Below are 18,950 nucleotides of genomic sequence, written 5' to 3' on the forward strand. Positions count from 1 at the left end.
CACCGTCATAGGTGGCACCACATAACAGTATAAGATATATTTATAAACACAAATATTTGTTAATAGTAGGATGTATTATAAGTATTGTTTTAAAAAGAAACGTTACATAAAAATCATTAAATATGCAAACTTTTGAAACTATATCATAGACCAATCAATTTTTCACTTAACCTTTAACTATATTCGAACGTGATATTCGTATTAGTACTGTCAAGTATTATATTATCAATATGATAAAAGTCATACTTGAATAAAATTGATAAAATATATGTAGTATGAGGGTGTTCTGTGTGTTGTATCAAGTTGCTGTAAACACTACTAAAAGGTAAATTTAACCATAAATAATTGCAATTTATAAATAGTGACAAGTATTTTGTGCCATATTATTCAATCGTAAAGAAACAAATCTTAAGAACTTCATAAAATTCAAAAAATAATAGAAACAATTACAATTTATGCATCGGACTCCGTGGAAGTATATTATACAATTCATGCGATAGAGGTCGCTTCATTTGTATTACGTTTTTGTAATTCGGTAATTTTTTGACGTACAGATGTTATATATAGGTAACTGATCTCTCCCATTTAAAGTTTAGGTAGTTGTCATTGTATATGAATCAAAAATTGTGCCTTGATACAACGAAATATGGAAGAAGAACTAAGGATAAATGTTATAACCAATGATAAAGAATGTTGTATGAAATTGTCCGAGAGGGACACAATATGTATGTATTACCAATACTATAAGTGTCTTAGTTATTTATTATTATTTATTTGTAGGTATCCTAAAATTGAAAATTTATGAAGAATTCAAAATTCCTCCTTCAAAACAAATTATAGAAGGATGGAAAAATCATCCCATAAATGACTATGTTCTTTTAACCGAATGCTTGGATGTCAGTGAAGAATTATTTCTAATTGTGAATTCATGTGAACATACCAACACATCAACCAATGTGGATGAAAGCAATGGAAATGAAAACACCCAATTCTCTTCTCCAGAAGAGGACACAAACTTTAACTATGGCAAGTTATCAGCTTGATTGTTAAAATTCTTAAGTACAAGAAATTGCAAAAAAAAAAAAGTTCAGTACAAAATTTAATCAATATATGTACACAAGTTTAGTGTACCAGAAATAAATCTTCGTGAAATTCACCAAATAACATCTGTATCACTATATACCGTGCAGTGAGATAAAAGTTTTGTGTATTAACTATATTTTTTCAAGTATATGAAATCTTTCACATTAGTGATGCACACATTATATTGAAACTTTGGATATTTAATTATATTTATGCATCAATATTTTTATTCCATTATATTAAAAGACATCAATGTATTGATATTGTATACTTTATTATAATAAAAGTAAATTGTTTATATTCAAATTATTAATTCAAAATTGCTATTTCTGATAAAACTACATTTTGTTTAAGACAGTAATTATAACAGATAAATTTTAGATTTCATGGAAAAATTGTGTTGCTCTCATTTCATAACAAATTTGCTGAATAAGTGCCCCTATACTCCTTTGGAGTTTCACAATTGCACTTTGGAGAGTTTTTTAGAAGAAATCTTGAGTGAGAAGTTAGAAGAGGTAAGAATTTTAACAATCATAGTTCTAGTTTGAGATTTTTTTATTACATTCTAGAGAAAAGCAAACATGTTATTTCTATATAACTCTGAAGATCCATTTACCAAGTGTTTTTGTCCTCAACTTCAGAACAAGGATGTTATTAATATTTTAAAGAACTTCAGATTGTTAGGATGGGATCTAGAAAAAACTGAATATCATGATGCCTTAATTCGTGCCTTAGAGGATATGCCAGAACTAACAGTTTTAACTGATATGATTATCACTAAAACATCAGCTGCATTGATTATAATGCCTATTAATAATAGCATAATTATATTGTCATGCATAAGAGGGAAAATATCTGATCAAGATATTTTGAAAGCTCTACAAGGTGCTTGGGACATAACAGTCAGTGAAAGAGATCAAGAAATAAATTTACACAACTTGGCCAATAATACATCCAATGAAAATGATATTGGGTGAGAATTATCAAACATTTTGATCAATGTTTTTTATTCCAAAGTTTCGTTTGTAGGTCTGAAGAATATCAAAGGTTGATAGCAGACAGACTGGGTGACAGGGATTATGATAATTTTGAACATAATGAACATGAATATTTAAAATCCAAAATAGGCTATGCTCTGTATGGACCACCACCGGGTCGTAACATTTCTAAAGAAGAACTATCCAAACTTAAACCTGAAGAGCTTGATTACAGTCAAAAAATGAAGAAGGAGATCAACATAATATATGAACAGATATTAAATGAGAGCAGTTAGTTAAATTAATATTTTTTCTGGATTCTATTTATTATAAACAACTTTCAGATCAAGTGTCTGAATGGAAGGATAGAGTGATAATGTCATTCATTTACAATTGTACTGAACCATTACCCAAAGAAAAACTTAAAAGAGCTCAGAAATTCCCGGATTACAATCCGAAAGTGGACCTGTGTCCCCTCCCAATTTTCGTTATACGCAAATGCGAAGGCAGCCCTAATCCCTGTCGCATATTCGTCGATCATACCGGTTGGTATTTTAAATTACGTCACAGTTTACAATGTATGAACAATGGTCTCTTACAGGTCGTGTATATAATAGTTGGGAACGTTATATAACCAAAAATAAGTTGAATGAATGTCAAATGATTCTTCCTAAAAATGGTCGCTATACAGTAAACGAAGAAGGAGTATTATTACTAGAACGACACAACTCTCCAGCATGTGGACTTGATGTCAAATTTTTAAAAGTCACTGATATTACTACTTCCATTGCTGGAATAGTTGGTACAGGTTGGTCATTAACAATATTAAAAATCTCGTAACTACAATATATATGAGTTAACAGGTGTATGTGTCGCTGCAGCAATTCCTGCAATTACCATAGCTCCAGTTGCGGTCTTAGCAGGAGGTGCTGTCGGAGTTGGTGTTGGTATTTATGCCATTGGAAGAAGTATTTTCACAATTGTGGACAGGGCTGTACATAAAGAGGTGCCCTTTTTAATAAATACTGTTATGTAATTTATGTTTTCATGATGGTTTGCTATTTTTGCAGGCCATGAGCTTCGCAAACTCGGAAGCAAGAGGCGCATACCTCAACATTGTTGCTGGTACTTTGGGATTCGTAGGTGCTGGCGCAACTATGGCAGTGTCCCAGTTAACTGCCCAAGGAGTCAATTTGGGTGTGGTAAGTAAATAAAACTATGTTATTTTTTGCATGCCAAATTAATATTTTGTTATATTCAAAAGTTTGTATTTAAATAATTTGAAAGTTACAAATTGTGGTAATAAATTATTTTATATTAGATTTATATTAAAGAATTAAATTAGTTTCAGTAAAATGATTATCCACTTATTGTATGAATTATTTTTAGGGAGCTCGTGCAGTGGTTAATACCATTGGAGTCGTCAATGTAACGGCTAGTGGAGCGAGCATTGTAAATTCCACTTACGACGTTATCGACAAATATATTAGCGACAATGAAACTCCGAGCACATTGACTGTAGTTCAACTTACGTCGTCGATATTGTTCTTTGGACATGCAGTTTACAATTTCAAAACGGCAGGCACCATTATTGAGGAAACACAAGCCAATACAATTAAAGACTTTCATGATTCGTTACGTAGCAATAGACATAGAAAAACTTTTAGCAGGCTGCTAAAGGATACGATCTCTAAAAATCAAGGAGATGTTAGGAAAGGCACTTCAGAAGTCATAGCATTTATCAACAATGTCCACGATAAGGATAACGTGTTTGCGTTATTAACACGAAGTAACAAACAATTCAAAGAACAGAAAATTACTGTTTCAGCACAGGGAGGGAAGATTACGTTAAACAATATTCCCATAGATGTCGAGAACTTTGCTACATATAACAAAAACGATATGTCATCTGTGCTGAGTAATTTGCACTTACACGAATCACCAACAACATCTGATTTCAATTTATCGCAATTCAAAGGGATTCTATCAAAATTTACAGATTATCGGGCATTATTGGATGTGACACAGAAGGTAAAAAATTATAAATGTGGGTTGTATTTATAATGTACAATTATATTTTACAGATCCTAACAGGTCAGCATCAAAATCTTCAAGTATTTGTACTGGAAGCCTTGCAAGGATTGCTGGCTACACTTGAATTCAAACTACTAAACTGGTTGCAAGAGTACTTTGGCATAAATTTCAATAACCAGCTTATTAGTTTGGTACTTAATTTCTTGTTAAACGAGGTTAGGAAATTGAATGAACAATTTAATTATTGGAAGACTCATAGAAACCCTGAATATTATTCTTGGGTTTTTGAATATATTAAATTTGAAGGTAATGAAATATTTTGAAAATTGTTTTCCAAATCCTTTACTTACTTATTTTAATTTGTGATCATTTTACAGGTACAACTGATACAGTAATAAACATTTTGGACTGCACTCTTAGAAGAGATTTTATAAATAATAAAATAACTGAGGATGCTCTGAAGAGATTGATAGAATATTTTTATAATTGGATAGCCACGATTATGTGTGAGAATCAAACCAATGAAGAAAGGGAATCAAGTAGGTCTAGACACTCTGCAGGTTGGAGAAAAATAAAAGTCGATTGTCCCGATTGTGGGGGTTATTATTTCAAAAAATGTTAACTTAATTAATTTATCTAAGAAATCTTATGACACAAAACTATTCGCACTATAAATATTAATACTAGACCAGTACTAGCATATTTTTGTAAAGAAAATTACACCTAGCCTTCCAAAACATTGTGATTGTAACATATCATCTACAAGAGCAAAGGTAACTTTAGTTTTTAACTTTGTTGTAACATGCTTTTAGATTTATTATTATTATTATAAATTTATTGTTATATTATTTACCCATATGTGTTAACAGGTGCTGTTTTATAAAGTAAATAAAGATATTTTTAACAAATTTATTTAATTACCCTACATTTTACATACAAAAAAATCTTACGTTCCAATATTTTCCTTTGGGGCATTGGAAGCAACCATAAGTTCGTATAACTGTACAATTTGCTCATCTCGAAAGTGCTCCAAATCACACTGAGACAGCGGTTGTCCCAGTTGTTTGCTTGTATGAGGACCTTTTATTCCTAATTGCTCAGCTAAACTAATCGCATAATGCTACAATTCGAAACGATTAATTTGTGTCGATAGAATTAAATACCACTGTAATTAGTTAATTTACCGTCCACTCATCTACAAAAGTCTCCGCTTCTTTGAGAGAACACGACTTGTGCCTTTTGAATTCATCTCGAACATAGTTTGTACCTACTTGTTGCAACTCTTGCGGAAGACCGCGGTGTAATTTTAAAATTGTTTTGTATAGAATTCTAACCCGCTGAATATTTGTATAAGACATAATAATATAAAAAAGCACAACAAATTTTGAGGTTAACTAATCTGATCTTCTTCCTCTTTTGTGAACATTGTTTTTCACATAATATTTTAATATACATTATTTTTATAGTTATTAAATATAAAAATAATGTATATTATTTTACACGACTTTGCAAGTATCTTGCTGTATATACCGTACAAGTTAATTTATAACCTAAAATTATGTCAATTTTAACTAACTTCACATATGCACCGTTGAAAACAGAGGGGCGCTGTTAAATGTCCTCTCCAATTTTTGTTAATTTTTAACAATTTCTGCTTCTAATTATTAACATCATCACATTTTAACTTTGTTTGTTGATAAATAAAGTGTATAACAAAGTCTGACACTTAAATATGTAATCGAATTTTGTGGCACGTTTATATTGATTATCAACAATAGGTACAGGAGTGAATTAAGTCTTAATTAATTTCCAACGTTATATTGTATTGTATTTATTAACATCAATGATGAAGCCATTTTCCTGCACAGTCAAGGAATGTGAAGCCACATTTACTACAGAAGACCATTTAAGTGTACACATAAAGAAACATGAACTGATGTTGAATTGCAATCTGGCGAATAAGAATTGCGTTATTGGTAAGTAACTTTTGTTTTCTAATTGAATAAATTAACGAATTTAATTACTTTTTAGCCGATCAAACACCAACACCAACTAGATTCTTAAAAAATTGTGATGAAATGGGACTGTTTCAAGATTTACAGATTGTAAATCCATTCGAGGAAATGTTTAAAAAAGCAACAGAAAACGGGAAACATGAAACTTTACAAGTTGAAACTACAAATGATGATACACTTCATACACCTAAAATATTGCCACTTGTACAAGGTTCACAACAACAAATGTCCGAGGTTAAGATGATTCCAAGCCCACAATTCCTTTCAATTTCTATACCAGACAATTCCATTCCGGTGCTTGTTATAAATGATAATGATGCATATGAAACTAGTCAAGTAACAGAGAAACAAAATGTTATGGATACCACAACATCACAGCCAATTCAGGTAGAACAAACAAAGAGAGGCAAAGACATGTCTGCTTCTAAAAAAGAGCAGATAAAAGAAATGAATAGGGCAGCACAATATCGATGCAGACAAAGGAAAAAGGAGGAAATGAAAAACTTTTTTAAAGTATTTAAGCAACGGCAAGATAGTTATGAAAAATTGCTTAGAGAAAGAAATTATTTAATGCAAGAGAATATCAGGCTGAGGGAGAAAGTTATAGTGCTGACAAAAAAATTAGAAGATCGCAAGTTTTTCCTTATACTTATTTTGTAAATATTAACTAATATAATTTGTTTTAGGTAATGGTGTTGCTGTTGAAACACTGAATGCACAAAATACATCACCCATTCTTATCAAAGTTATGCCACCTATTGTCCAAACTAAAGTTTTAGTGGAAACCACTTCCTTTGAAGATAATTCTGTTTTACATGATGGTACAAGTAAATATAGGAAGATAATTCCCAAAAAATAGATAATCTTCTGTATTGATTTATGAGATTTGTCTGTGATATAATCTTGAAATTTTATATTATATTGGTTGTTTAAACTTGATGTAAATGTTTATTTATTCTGTGTTCTAATAAATGTATTTTTATTAGTAAAAGTTTTGATTTTTAATTTTAGATTAAAATACAGCTCAATATTCATTATTTATTACTAATTAAATGACAAAACTATTTAATAGGCTGCTACTACCAAATTATATAATACGACTTCTTTTATTAAAACGATTTAATATTTAAATCAGGTAATGTTAATGTAAAGAATTCTTTTAAAATGAGTTTTTCAGATAATACAATGACTGCTATGATTGTTAATAAGAAGGAAGGTGATGCAAAAAGGAAAATTAAAGAAATTCCCACATAGTACAAGTACATCTCGAGAAAATTTATATCGAATAAAAATATGTCTAAGGAATGCTCTGTATAAACGTATAATGTTTGAAGAAGGAACAGAGGAGATCCTATATTTGTTCAGGACGTTGCAAACAGACGTCTTCGCTACGCCCTATGTAGACGTCCTCGACACATCCCACATGGACGTCATCCGTACGTGGCAATCGCCTACAAAAGGTTTTAAGTAAATTAAAATAATAAATTACTTATAATATCACCGAAAGTTTTTTAAGGAAATTATATAGAAATAACATTTTCTAAACTTTCAAAATTTCTTTTAATATTCTGGCACGCCATTTTAATCTATTTATGTGTATGATTCGGAAAATGTTTATTTATATTAATTATATATTTATATAATTCACAAATACTCAGGTGTGACTCATCTTTATCAAACAATGAGCTTCTACCCTTATATTTCAGCCAACTGGAAACTATTAGCACAGACTCATCCATCTTCCGTTAACAAATTTGAACTACTAACTACCTACAAAATATAGTATTATATAGTATATACATTTAACAGACATCAAAATAAACAATATTCTATTACATATTTTGTGGATTTAAAGATATTTTGTCCGGTTCATTCTGAATTTATCTATAATTTAGCACAGTAAAATGCCTCAAAGAAGACTTGAATTTTTTACGTGCAGATGTCACTCTTTTCGAAAAAATATTATGAAGTTATGAATTTTATATTGCTAGACTTTTTGACGATTCTTACGTTTTTCTTTCTTTTATTGGAACAATGGCTATCATTTATTAGTGAAAATGTTTTCGGTGCTCCTCACCTATGTCGGCCAAATTGACGGGAAAAAATCCAAGTGTAAATATTATATTATATATAAATATATATTAAATATATTTTCAATTATATATACGTATCTGTAGGAAAAAATTAAAATTATTAAAATGTATAACATATATATAAATGATGCTTTATTGTCTTTATCCAGGTTTTTAAGGAATTTTTTGGTGAGTTAGTGTTTTTAATCAATATGGGTGACGTGAAGGAGGAACGTGAGGAATGTTTTCACCGACAAACGGAACAATGTTATTACAGTTTTTTAGATACAGCCATGGTAGGAAATTACATTTGGTTTTTCAAACGAGAAACTGTATTGTAGTTGCAATAATTGACAAAAATAGACCCAGATTTTTTTATTAAAGATACAATTGATAGAGAATTTAATAGATGTTCTTAGAGACCTGATTGGAAAAATGTGACAGTAAATATTGTATTTTTTTTTTAATTTTAATTAATTTAGTTTCATTAATTTTTCAAGGAGTTTAATTTTATTAATGGTTTAAAAGTTCTCTTACTGAGGCAATTTTGTTAAATTTATGCAAAATATTGTATAATTTATTAAAACTTAAGATATTTGTCATATCTGTCTAATTTTTGACAAGATATAAAAACGATAATTTATACATACTTGTATAATTACTTGTGAATCTGGTTCAAATGTCGTTTACCGTAATTAACATTCTAATAAATTTGTTACATAAACCATGACATATAAAATGAAGTCAAAATATCACATACAGTGATGTGAAAAATAATAAGGACATGTCAGTATACAAGAAAAAATGCAAATTAAATCAATGTTTTAAACATCCATCGCAGTTGCATATTGTGCTCAGAACGTGGCAACATAGTTCTACTTAACACATTACTGTAAGACACTACTGTCATTATTTCGTTAATACGGTATACTGGACCGACACCTTGATAGGAGAACCATCCCCGTACCATAGTAGATCCTCCTCCGTGTTTTGACTGTTTTAATCGTAAATTCCGACTTGAACGCAGTGTTTTGTGGCTTACGGACATGTTGAGTTCCGCAATTGGGGTAAAACAAATTACATTTGGTCTCATCTTACCAAAGAATATTGCGCCATTTCTCCACTGACCAGTATGCACACTTTTTAGCAAATTGTAACTGTTTTTTAACGTTTCGATTCGATAGGAAAGGCACTCCTATTGGCCTTTTCATTATAACAATTCTTAATTAGGAATTTTCGAATAGTCGAAGTGTCAACGGTCAAAGTAAATTAATTTTTAATATTTTTTGATAATGGAAAATTTTTATTATTTTCAAATCTCGTAATGATAAGTTCAATATTCGGCGTTATGTTGGCCTTTCGTCCTCGCGTTTTCTTTTGAGGCTTATATTCACTGTATTTTCGATAATTGTCTTCGAACAATTTAAGTTTCCGGCTATTTCCCGGAATGAAATATCTTTTTTATGCAGTTGTTTTATTTACTTTCGTCGTTCCAAGGTGCAATATTGTACTCTCCCCATTGTAGGTAACTAAAATTAACTATATTTTTAAAATTCAAATAATTTTTGTCTTGGTTATTACGTTAAAAAACATGTATATTGAAGTTTCCTTTATAAATTTAACAATTACATAGATAAACCATAAAAAATAAAGTGTTTAATTTTACTGATGATTATTTGTTTTGGGTTGGCAAAAAGTAGAGCAACTTATGCTATTTAAAGTTTTATTATTACAAATAATTTGTAATTAGTATTTTAATTAATTCTACACTAATATATTGTAAAATTATCATTATTATGAATAACCTCCAAACACCTATTTTATGGAAAGCAACAGATGGTCAATAATATTTGGATCCATATTTTGCCAGGACTTTTTGCAGAACCGCGAATAAATCTTGCTTTTGTGTTTTATTTTGTTGTTCATTATCTCCCATAAGTTTTAAATCGAGAAATTGTCATGGCAAGTTCATAACATTAATTTTTCCCTTAAAAGGCACTGCTTCAAATATTTTGAAGTGTGTTTCGGGTCATTATCCTGTTGAAAATAGAGTTTTAGTGGCATATTTTTATCTGAATACGGTACCATGTTGTTCCTCAATATTTCATAATACATAGACGATCAATGATACCCTCTAAGAGGGACAGTAGTGGTTTTTTAATCTGGCCTTATCCCATGAAGACTCCCTTGAAGTAATCTATCTTATATAGTTCTTGAAGAAACATTAATTTCAAGTTGTGTCTCAAGTAGACCTTTTATTTTGCTGGAACTCAGAAAATGATCTTTTTTGGAGTGGTATAAAATTTGTTTATCCTGAAACCTGTTAGTTTTTCTTGGTCTTCCAGTTTTATTTTTTCCTTCCACATTACCAAATCTTGAAAATTGTTGTAAAACACACGTTGCAATCGATTGATATTGATTTTTAATTTCTTTCTATATATATATATATATATATATATATATATATATATATATATATATATATTTATTTAAATTAAAACAGCATATCCCTATTATTTCGTACATACTATTTTGTTCACGTTTCATAAAAGGATAAAAACACCCAAGCCGATAAAAACATGCTACCCTCAGACAACCTAAAGATCCCAGTTGCCAATTTAGACAAATTGTAAGCCAGAAGCATTTTCAACATATTTCATAAAATTGTCCCTATTATTTTTCACATGACATATGTACATTTTTTATGCATATCTACTTTATATCACGTTTATTGTTTTGTTTTTATGGCCAATAGTAGTGTTTTATTTAATATTATATGTCTTGTGATTACAACAAAATATTTTTGAACCCATCAGAACGACATTGCTAAACACACGTAAAAATGCACGTTTGATTCGTTGTATTTGGTCCATCGTCCCACCGACAGCACGACAAAGTCGCCACGGCGGCCGGAGACTTGAACGGCGAGGCAGAAAGGGAACCCGACCACCGTCCGCCGGCGAACAAAGGACCGCGGGGCCACGGTCCCGTCCACAAATTAAGATCCGTCCGTCGACGAAAACAAAACAAAAACAGAAAAAGCAAAGAGGAAAAATGCCCACACAGCATCCGACGCGACCGTCGCCGAGCGGTGCCGACAGCGAGCGGCGCCCGGGCCGCACCGACTCCTTTTGCTTTCTATCGGCGAACGTAAACTTGAGGACGGCAAGACACTCAGTCGAAGAGAAGACGGCGGCGGTGTGTGCGCGTCGATTCGCGATCCATCTTCATAGCACGGGCCTTCGCCGAAAGACACGGACCCGCGACCAAAAGGGCATGATACGATACGCAACGCGTTCCTTCGCCGTTGCTGATCCGTTTCCTTCCGATACCTCCGACGCGTCACGTCGTTTCATTGCGCGAAACAAGTGAATTATGACAAGGTGAAGTCATAGCTATTTCAAGAGGCTGCTAATTTGTAGGTTAACTTATAAGTTGCTGTGATATTTTTGATTTCGACTTTTATTATTTTATTAATTTGGAGTAATCGACGCATTGGATTCAACTTAACTATGCAGGTATGGTATTGTTGATAGACCCATTTCGTATTATTGTGTTCATTGGTTTTGTGCTTAAATTCCGAACGGGATGTTGCTTAATTTTGTTATTAATCGAATGCAGTGTTTACTTTGATTTCACATTAAAGTTACTAATCATTTCGTGAGTTGCTCAATTTGTTCCCAAATTTTTATAACTATATTGAAAACTAACCTAGGAAAAATAATTTATTAGTATTTATCGTATGTATGTTAAGTTGACTTTTACATGCACTTCTTAATAATAGAAACTACCTGATTACCATAACAATTTTGGTGTGAAATTGTAACAAAAAATGAAATTTTGATTTTGCATAAAGACGTAGGGGTGTGTGTGGGTGTAACAATTATGTCATATGTCACCTCTAGAAATCGACCAGTCTCATCTTTCGTCAAGAACATAACTGAGTTTGTTAAATCTAATATTTGGGCACTTACTCAGTTCATAATTAATAATAAAGTTTTATGTTGTTTCACATCCTGTTGGATTTATTCCCACATAATCATGTCACAGTTATTTTTTACCATAATAAATATGTTGCTTCTATAAATAGTCAATGCTAAAACACACATTATTAATGATGAATCATGGGAAGAATAATACGAAGGCTGTTGATCCACAACGCTTCATACCAATTACCAAAGATCCCACAACACGAATTACTCGTTGAATCTAATAAAAAACAGGAAGAAAATAAATTGTACATTTTCATATTGGACAGTTATTAAATAATAATGATAATTTCTCAACGAACAAGACGGTTTTAATCTGTAAAATGGATCAAGATGATGCATGTTTGAATGAACCATAATTTTACAATTACATCGCTGTTAATACATCATTATATAACCGTTAGACTTCAGTATGTTTTAATAATTTACTGTCCTTGTACGGGCGGAAACTTATGGTAATGTATCTAGGAACTCATAACGGAAAATATATTCGTATTCGTTGCATTGCATGGTAAAATTAACAAATTCTTAGCTAAAGTCGATTCTATCTATCGAATTTACAATAATATCACGTAATTTGTTGCAACAATTTGTTTTACAGAAAAGTCACAATAAAATAATGGGCCTAACCGTTTTTTAATCTGTATCTGATAAAATTACTGGAGAAAAGAACCTGAGGATTATTGCTGAATGATAAGGAAATAATTTCGAAATCTGAGACATAGATTACAATTTATAAAAAGATTAAGTTATTTATTTGTAATACCTAACCAATATAAACATATATAATTGTTCCTAAATAAAATTAATAAATGATAAATGAAGAAATTTGATAATAAGAAACTTGTTATCCACTATTTATGACTCATTCCTTTTATTTTTTACACAATGATGATGATGATGACATGTTTTTTATTTGTTTCTAAAATTATATTTTTCATTAGAAAAGAAAATTTAACTAAGCCTTACTAACAATAATATTGATTAGAATTTATAAAAATTTTGAGTTTTTTAATATATTGTCCATTTATTTAATTGTTTACATGCTATAATACAGTCCTTAATTTTAGTTTCTACAAAATAAAGCAAGAGGCATAACCATTTTAGAATTTGTTTCTAAAAATGTAATTATTGGACATAAGTAACTAACAATAATTAAATTATTTAAAGATAGAGAGTATATTAATATAATCATTAGAGAAAAGATAAAGAACCTGAATATTATTATATTTTTGAAAATAAAAAATATCTATAAAGTAATTTTGAAACATTTCCTGCATTTTCTATTTATATATATTTTATAAACTTTTAGTAAGAAAATAGTAAGTAACAAGTCTATTTATCCAAAATTAAAGTCGATTCTTTTATATCTTTTATAATAAATTAAGTAATAAGAATTATTTAAAATTCTTATTAGAGAAAACTAACGAACTAAATTATTTAAAGAAGTTGATATTTAAAAATGTTTGGCAATATCAACTTTGCTGTTGAATTTCACTAAAACTAATAATATCTATATTATTTAAAGCAAATTGATAAATGAAGAAATTATTTTTGATTATAAGAAACTTGAATTTAAAATTTTTTATATATTTTTTTTATTTAATTATTTATATCCTACAATGTTGTTCACAATTTATGATTAAACATGTGAGGATACAATTTTATTGGACACAAGTAACTTAAGACAATAATTAAATTATTTAAAGCAAGATGATGGATTAGCAATATAATTATTCGAAAAAAAAATAATTTGAATATTATTATTATTATAAAAGACTTCCAAATAATTTTGAAATACTTCAGATATTTTCTATATATTCAAAATTTGACTAAACCTTATTAACAAATAAAATAATATTGATTAGAATTTATCAAAATTTTGAGTTATTTATTATTGGTGGATATTTTACTATAAAAATCATGAGACGAATTTTTAATTTTTTAATATATTTTCCATTTATTTAAATGTTCCATATACGATATGTAATAAAATACATATTTATTTATCTAAAATTCTGTTATGTTTTTTATAATAAATTAAGTAACATAAGTGTTTTATTGTATGAAAATAAGAATGATTTAAAATTCTTATTAGAGAAAACTAACAAGAACAAAATTATTTAAAGAAGCTGATATTTAAAAGTGTTTAGCAACATCGACCTTGCTGTTGAAATAGTTGAAAAATGTCGACGTTCTTTTAAATTTCACCACGTTACTCAAACAGTTCTTCTCGGTTTGGTTAATCTAAATGTAGCATCACAATACCCCACATCATTTTTTGATAAGAGAACAAAACGATTTATTAACACGTCATGTACATACCACACAATGGTCCGTTGTTCGGTGGAACTTTCGTTTTCTATACCGCATTTAAATACAATCCATCAAATTGAACGATGTTTTTCACGCGGAAATTCTTCGTAAGATCGATCCGCGAAACGTGCTAAATATAATGGGTTTTATGGTTGTTGATGTCATTGTTTCAAAATCGCTCATTTACCTTGATTTCAAGCCTTGAACGATTGTTTTAAAACGCTTCAAGAATCCGATTTATCATTTTATTTATGTTCGGTTTTGTCGCAAACAAGTCGCCTTCTTTATTTCAATGCGATGATACAGGATGGAGAGTCCAAGGTTGATAATGCCTGTACGGGAGGTCGTGGAAACTGCGTTTCTACGTTCCTTCTATGTCGTATGATATTTCAATATTCATTTGACTGACAGAATTAAGTTACATACGTAATTGTCTTAAAAGGGAAAGTGCCACAGTCTTACAGATTACATATACGTAACCGGTATTGGCTTTTTTCATTTCAGCACCACGAAGGTGTATTAAAAATTGACGTCAAGGCTTTATGTTAAATATTTATTTACCCAAACGGAACCAGAATTTGCCGTCGAACGACCCGCCCGTTCTAATTTTTGCAAAAATCTACGATTCCAATTTACCGTTCTTTTTTTTTAACATTTAGAGAACCGAAACTATGTCGAAAAGTGAGGCGGCAACGTATCAATATCCTCTGGGTTCACGATCTCTAACGGTATTTTTTATGTGGTAATTCATTACAAAACAGGCAATAACTTCGGAACAAGTTTTTATGGTCGGCAAGATAATTCGTCAATTTTGATATCAAATTACGTGATGACCGTCATTTTCGATCGACACCACAATCAGACCGTAAACTGTTACAGTACTTTTACGTGTCTGATTTAATTGTAACGTTTTATTATTTTGCCCAATGATGGGATGGATGCGTTCTTGTTTTCTTTGGTTTTTTTTTTTGGTAAGAGAATTGGGATCAATTCAGTTTTATGTTGTCTTATTTGTCAGTAATAAATTGTGTTCTTCATTGTTCTCAGAAATATCTTTTAAATAAAATTATTTTAATGTAATTGCAAATATTCTATCTTGTCTCACTAACAACTCAGGAAATGTTAATATTTAAAAAAAAACATGAAATAAAAAAATATTTTATAATATATTTAAACATGTAGTCTAATTTTTTTATTGATTTCACAGATAAGACCATCTTTATTTTATAAGTTTAGTTCACATTATTTTGTTCAATATTTTTTATTTTTTTTTTTTTAATTATTAATAAATTTTTCAACTAAAATATTGTTCGCTCAAAAATGAATGGTATGTGAAATTTTTCAATTTTTTTTTAATTTTTATTAACATCTTTCTTTCAATAACCTAAACGGATATTCATAATGTTAAATATGGAATACTTAAAAAAGGTCAGGATTTGATTCAATGTCATCAGAATTATCTTCTAAGTCACTGTGTCCTTTTTTGTTCGTAATTCGTGATTAAATTTGTAATATAAATTTGACTTATTCAATAATCACATTATAAATTATTACAGTATTTTTATTATTTAAATTTATTTTAATAATTCACTTAATATATTCAATGTATTTTTGTTTTTATTCATTTTGGCGACAAAAATTTATAAATAAAATAATATTTGCCAAAGAATAGCCAATTATTTTATTTTATCTTATTAATAACTTACAATTGTTAGAAAATATTACAAATGTTAGTAAATTGTGTTCTATATATAAAAGAGTCCAAATTTATTTGCAAATATTTTAAAATATCCTTGAAATCATTAGGTTACTGACTAAACACTCTTTTTTATTTAAAATGATTCTCGTGATCAATTTTGTAATGTAATTTTCTATTGGTTTCACAGACCAGACCACAATAAATAAAAACTATTAACTTCTAAACAAAGTAGTGTGTACATTTTTTTAAATTTTATTAATTTTACTTCTTAGATCTTCTAATAATTGAAACGAAAAGCTAAAAATGTTATATGCTCTACTTAAAGAAGGTCAAAATCTCCAGATTTACCTTCAGAATTAGATTTTTTTTGTTTGTAATAGTCCTCGTGATTAAATTTATAATATAAGATTGACTTATCCAATAATTACGTTACAATATGTTACAAATGTTAATAAATTGTGTTCTATATTTAAAAGACTCCGAATTTATTACCAAATCTTTTAAAATATTCTTGAAATCATTAGGTTACTGATTAAACACTCTTTTTTATTTCGAATGATGCTCGTGATTAATTTTGTAACGTAATTTTTTATTGATTTCACAGACCAGACCAGAAATTATAACTTCATACTTAATTAATTAAAATTTATTCTCATTATATTTTCTATGTTTCATTTTTTTTAACTATTAACTTCTAAATAAAATACTGAGTACATTTTTTTTAATTTTATTAACAGCTTTTCTTGGATCTTCTAATAATTGATATGAAGAGCTAAGAATGTTATATTCTCTACTTAAAGATCAGAATCTCCAGATTTACCGTCTAAATCACATCTTTTTTTGTTTGTAATAGTCCTCGTGATTGAATTTATAATATAAATTTGACTTACAAACAACAATGTCATTATAAAATGTTAATTTGTAATATAAATTTGACTTATTCAATAATCACATAATTTATTCAATGTATTTTAGTTTTTATTCATGTTGTAAACAAAAATTTCTAAATAAAATAATATTTGGCTGAACAAAAGAGCCAATTATTTTATTTTATCTTATTAACATCTTACAATAATTGTTACAAAATGTTACAAATGTTAATAAATCGTATTCTATATTTAAAAGAGTTCGAATTTATTTCTAAATATTTTAAAATATCATTGAAATCATTACTAGGTTACTGACTCTTTTTTTATTTGGAATGATTCTCGTATTAATTTTGTAATGTAAATTTTATTGATTTCACTGACCAGACCAAAAGTTATATCTTCATCTTTAATTAATTAAAGTTTACTCTCATTAATTTTTTTAAATAATGTACATTTTTTTAAATTTTATTAACAGCTTTTCTTGTATATTCTAATAAATGATATGAAGAGATAAGAATGTTAAGATCAAAATCTTCAGAATTACCTTCTAAATCATTTCTTTTCTTATTTGTAATAGTCCTCGTGATTGAATTTATAATGTAAATTTGACTTACAAACGAAATCCCATTATAAAATGTTACTGTATTTTTATTTTGTTCGTAATAGTCCTCGTGATTAAATTTGTAATATAAATATGACTTATTCAATAATCACATAGATTATTACAGTATTTTTATTCTTTAAGTTTGTTTTTAATAATTCACATAACTTATTCAATGTGTTTTCAATGTATGTAGTTTTTATTGATGTCAATAAAATACAATGTGGTCAAACAAAATTCAACAATTTTAACTTGTCTTATTATCAGCTTACTATAATTGTTACAAAAATTAACTTTTTGTGGTTTTATAGATCGAGTCATTTTTCATTTAACCCCTTAAAACCATCAGAAATATCTTAATCACAACAGTCTTGACAGTTACTTTTCCTTTGATAACTAAAATCTTGATCAGTCTGAAACCATACAAAACTAATGTCTCCATTATCGAATCAGATGCGATTCGTATCGTTGTGGGGGAGTACCGTGAGTAACGATGTGTAAAAGTGAATTTTTTCAAGGTTGCGGCCTCCGTATTAAGAAAGAAACGACCCAATTGCCTTTGTACCGCTTATCTGTATCTGACCACTTTCTATTTCTTTCAGAGCACAATGAAACAATATCGCCCGATCTACGCCAATGCTGCCAACATACCGCTGCCCATTCTGCTGGTCTCCATCTTTTTGGTAAGTCGAGGCTCACCACCAGATTAAACGTTAAGTTGACGGTGGTCCAAAATTCGTTTCATTAAAGTTTCATCTATCAGATAAAAAACTCGGTAAAAGTAGAGATTAAAGCATCCATTAAAAACGCATTTATGACGCGGTGTGGTCAATAGACGGGTCTTGAGTCCCATTATGGAAGAGCAACGTAATGTGACTTAATAAAACTTTCTTAAATTAATCTCGGTGGGAAATCTAATCTTGTAGACGAACAGAAAAAACCACGTTTATGTATGAGTGTTATTAAAATGGGGAATGAAATTGATGTCTAATTGATAATTTACATTGGATGATGCTTGTTCCTGAATCGGCCGGCCAGTAAATTATTATTTAGTAACGGTGTGAAACCGGATTCAGCTTATATCTTAATCATACGAATCCGTGTTCGTACAGAAAACAAAGATTATCCAACAATGTGGTTGAATTATTGAACCTGAAGCATCGATGGAATTGTTTCACGCTTCAGTAGGATTAGAGAAAAAGTGACGGAGCATCCTGTAAAGAAAAGCAGGGGAAAAAATGAACGAAAGGCCGATAAAATCGTTAAGAGAGGAAATCGTTTTGTGTGTGCACGTA

At 29.4% G+C, this 18,950-nt stretch overlaps 4 protein-coding genes and 1 long non-coding RNA gene across 5 annotated transcripts in view; 4 read left to right on the forward strand and 1 right to left on the reverse strand.

Moving 5' to 3' along the window:
- Positions 1–113: 113 nt before the first annotated feature.
- On the forward strand, positions 114–1,372 carry LOC126264146 (uncharacterized). Its single transcript, XR_007548479.1, has 3 exons — positions 114–325; positions 592–725; positions 781–1,372. It is a non-coding gene; the product is annotated as an uncharacterized LOC126264146 (long non-coding RNA).
- A 97-nt stretch (positions 1,373–1,469) lies between these two features.
- On the forward strand, positions 1,470–5,006 carry LOC109608282 (uncharacterized). The gene is made up of 10 exons (XM_020024704.2): positions 1,470–1,598; positions 1,653–2,056; positions 2,113–2,351; positions 2,405–2,605; positions 2,662–2,868; positions 2,924–3,066; positions 3,131–3,262; positions 3,450–4,091; positions 4,145–4,400; positions 4,472–5,006. Exons 1-10 carry the CDS (start codon positions 1,470–1,472, stop codon positions 4,714–4,716), a joined length of 2,598 nt encoding a protein of 865 aa, XP_019880263.2. The 3' UTR covers positions 4,717–5,006.
- LOC109608284 (succinate dehydrogenase assembly factor 3, mitochondrial) lies at positions 4,990–5,567 on the reverse strand. Its single transcript, XM_020024706.2, has 2 exons — positions 5,279–5,567; positions 4,990–5,214 (listed from the first exon to the last, which is right to left on the reverse strand). Exons 1-2 carry the CDS (start codon positions 5,450–5,452, stop codon positions 5,041–5,043), a joined length of 348 nt encoding a protein of 115 aa, XP_019880265.1. The 5' UTR covers positions 5,453–5,567; the 3' UTR covers positions 4,990–5,040.
- A 122-nt stretch (positions 5,568–5,689) lies between these two features.
- LOC109608283 (cyclic AMP-dependent transcription factor ATF-2) lies at positions 5,690–7,114 on the forward strand. Its single transcript, XM_020024705.2, has 3 exons — positions 5,690–6,070; positions 6,126–6,740; positions 6,796–7,114. The coding sequence occupies exons 1-3, from the start codon at positions 5,938–5,940 to the stop codon at positions 6,966–6,968; spliced, it is 921 nt and encodes a 306-aa protein (XP_019880264.1). The 5' UTR covers positions 5,690–5,937; the 3' UTR covers positions 6,969–7,114.
- A 4,220-nt stretch (positions 7,115–11,334) lies between these two features.
- Positions 11,335–18,950, forward strand: part of LOC109607456 (cuticlin-4) — a 31,439-nt gene continuing 23,823 nt past the window's right edge. The window contains exons 1-2 of the mRNA XM_020023940.2: positions 11,335–11,699; positions 18,258–18,338. Coding sequence (XP_019879499.1) covers positions 11,694–11,699; positions 18,258–18,338 — 87 coding nt within the window. The 5' untranslated portion in view covers positions 11,335–11,693. The remainder of the gene's footprint in view (positions 11,700–18,257; positions 18,339–18,950) is intronic.

This window comes from Aethina tumida, chromosome 1, assembly GCF_024364675.1.
Source record: "Aethina tumida isolate Nest 87 chromosome 1, icAetTumi1.1, whole genome shotgun sequence".
Lineage (NCBI taxonomy): Eukaryota > Metazoa > Arthropoda > Insecta > Coleoptera > Nitidulidae > Aethina > Aethina tumida.

Bases quoted from the DNA above. Each gene is read 5' to 3' on its own strand.
- LOC109608283 (XM_020024705.2), top strand. From the start codon at position 5,938: ATGATGAAGCCATTTTCCTGCACAGTCAAGGAATGTGAAGCCACATTT. The intron at 6,071-6,125 runs GTAAGTAACTTT...ATTACTTTTTAG, and splicing joins GAATAAGAATTGCGTTATTG to CCGATCAAACACCAACACCA. The intron at 6,741-6,795 runs GCAAGTTTTTCC...AATTTGTTTTAG, and splicing joins GACAAAAAAATTAGAAGATC to GTAATGGTGTTGCTGTTGAA.
- LOC109608282 (XM_020024704.2), top strand. From the start codon at position 1,470: ATGGAAAAATTGTGTTGCTCTCATTTCATAACAAATTTGCTGAATAAG. The intron at 2,057-2,112 runs GTGAGAATTATC...TTTCGTTTGTAG, and splicing joins TCCAATGAAAATGATATTGG to GTCTGAAGAATATCAAAGGT. The intron at 2,352-2,404 runs GTTAGTTAAATT...AACAACTTTCAG, and splicing joins ACAGATATTAAATGAGAGCA to ATCAAGTGTCTGAATGGAAG.
- LOC109608284 (XM_020024706.2), bottom strand. From the start codon at position 5,452: ATGTCTTATACAAATATTCAGCGGGTTAGAATTCTATACAAAACAATT. The intron at 5,215-5,278 runs GTAAATTAACTA...TTCGAATTGTAG, and splicing joins CTTTTGTAGATGAGTGGACG to CATTATGCGATTAGTTTAGC.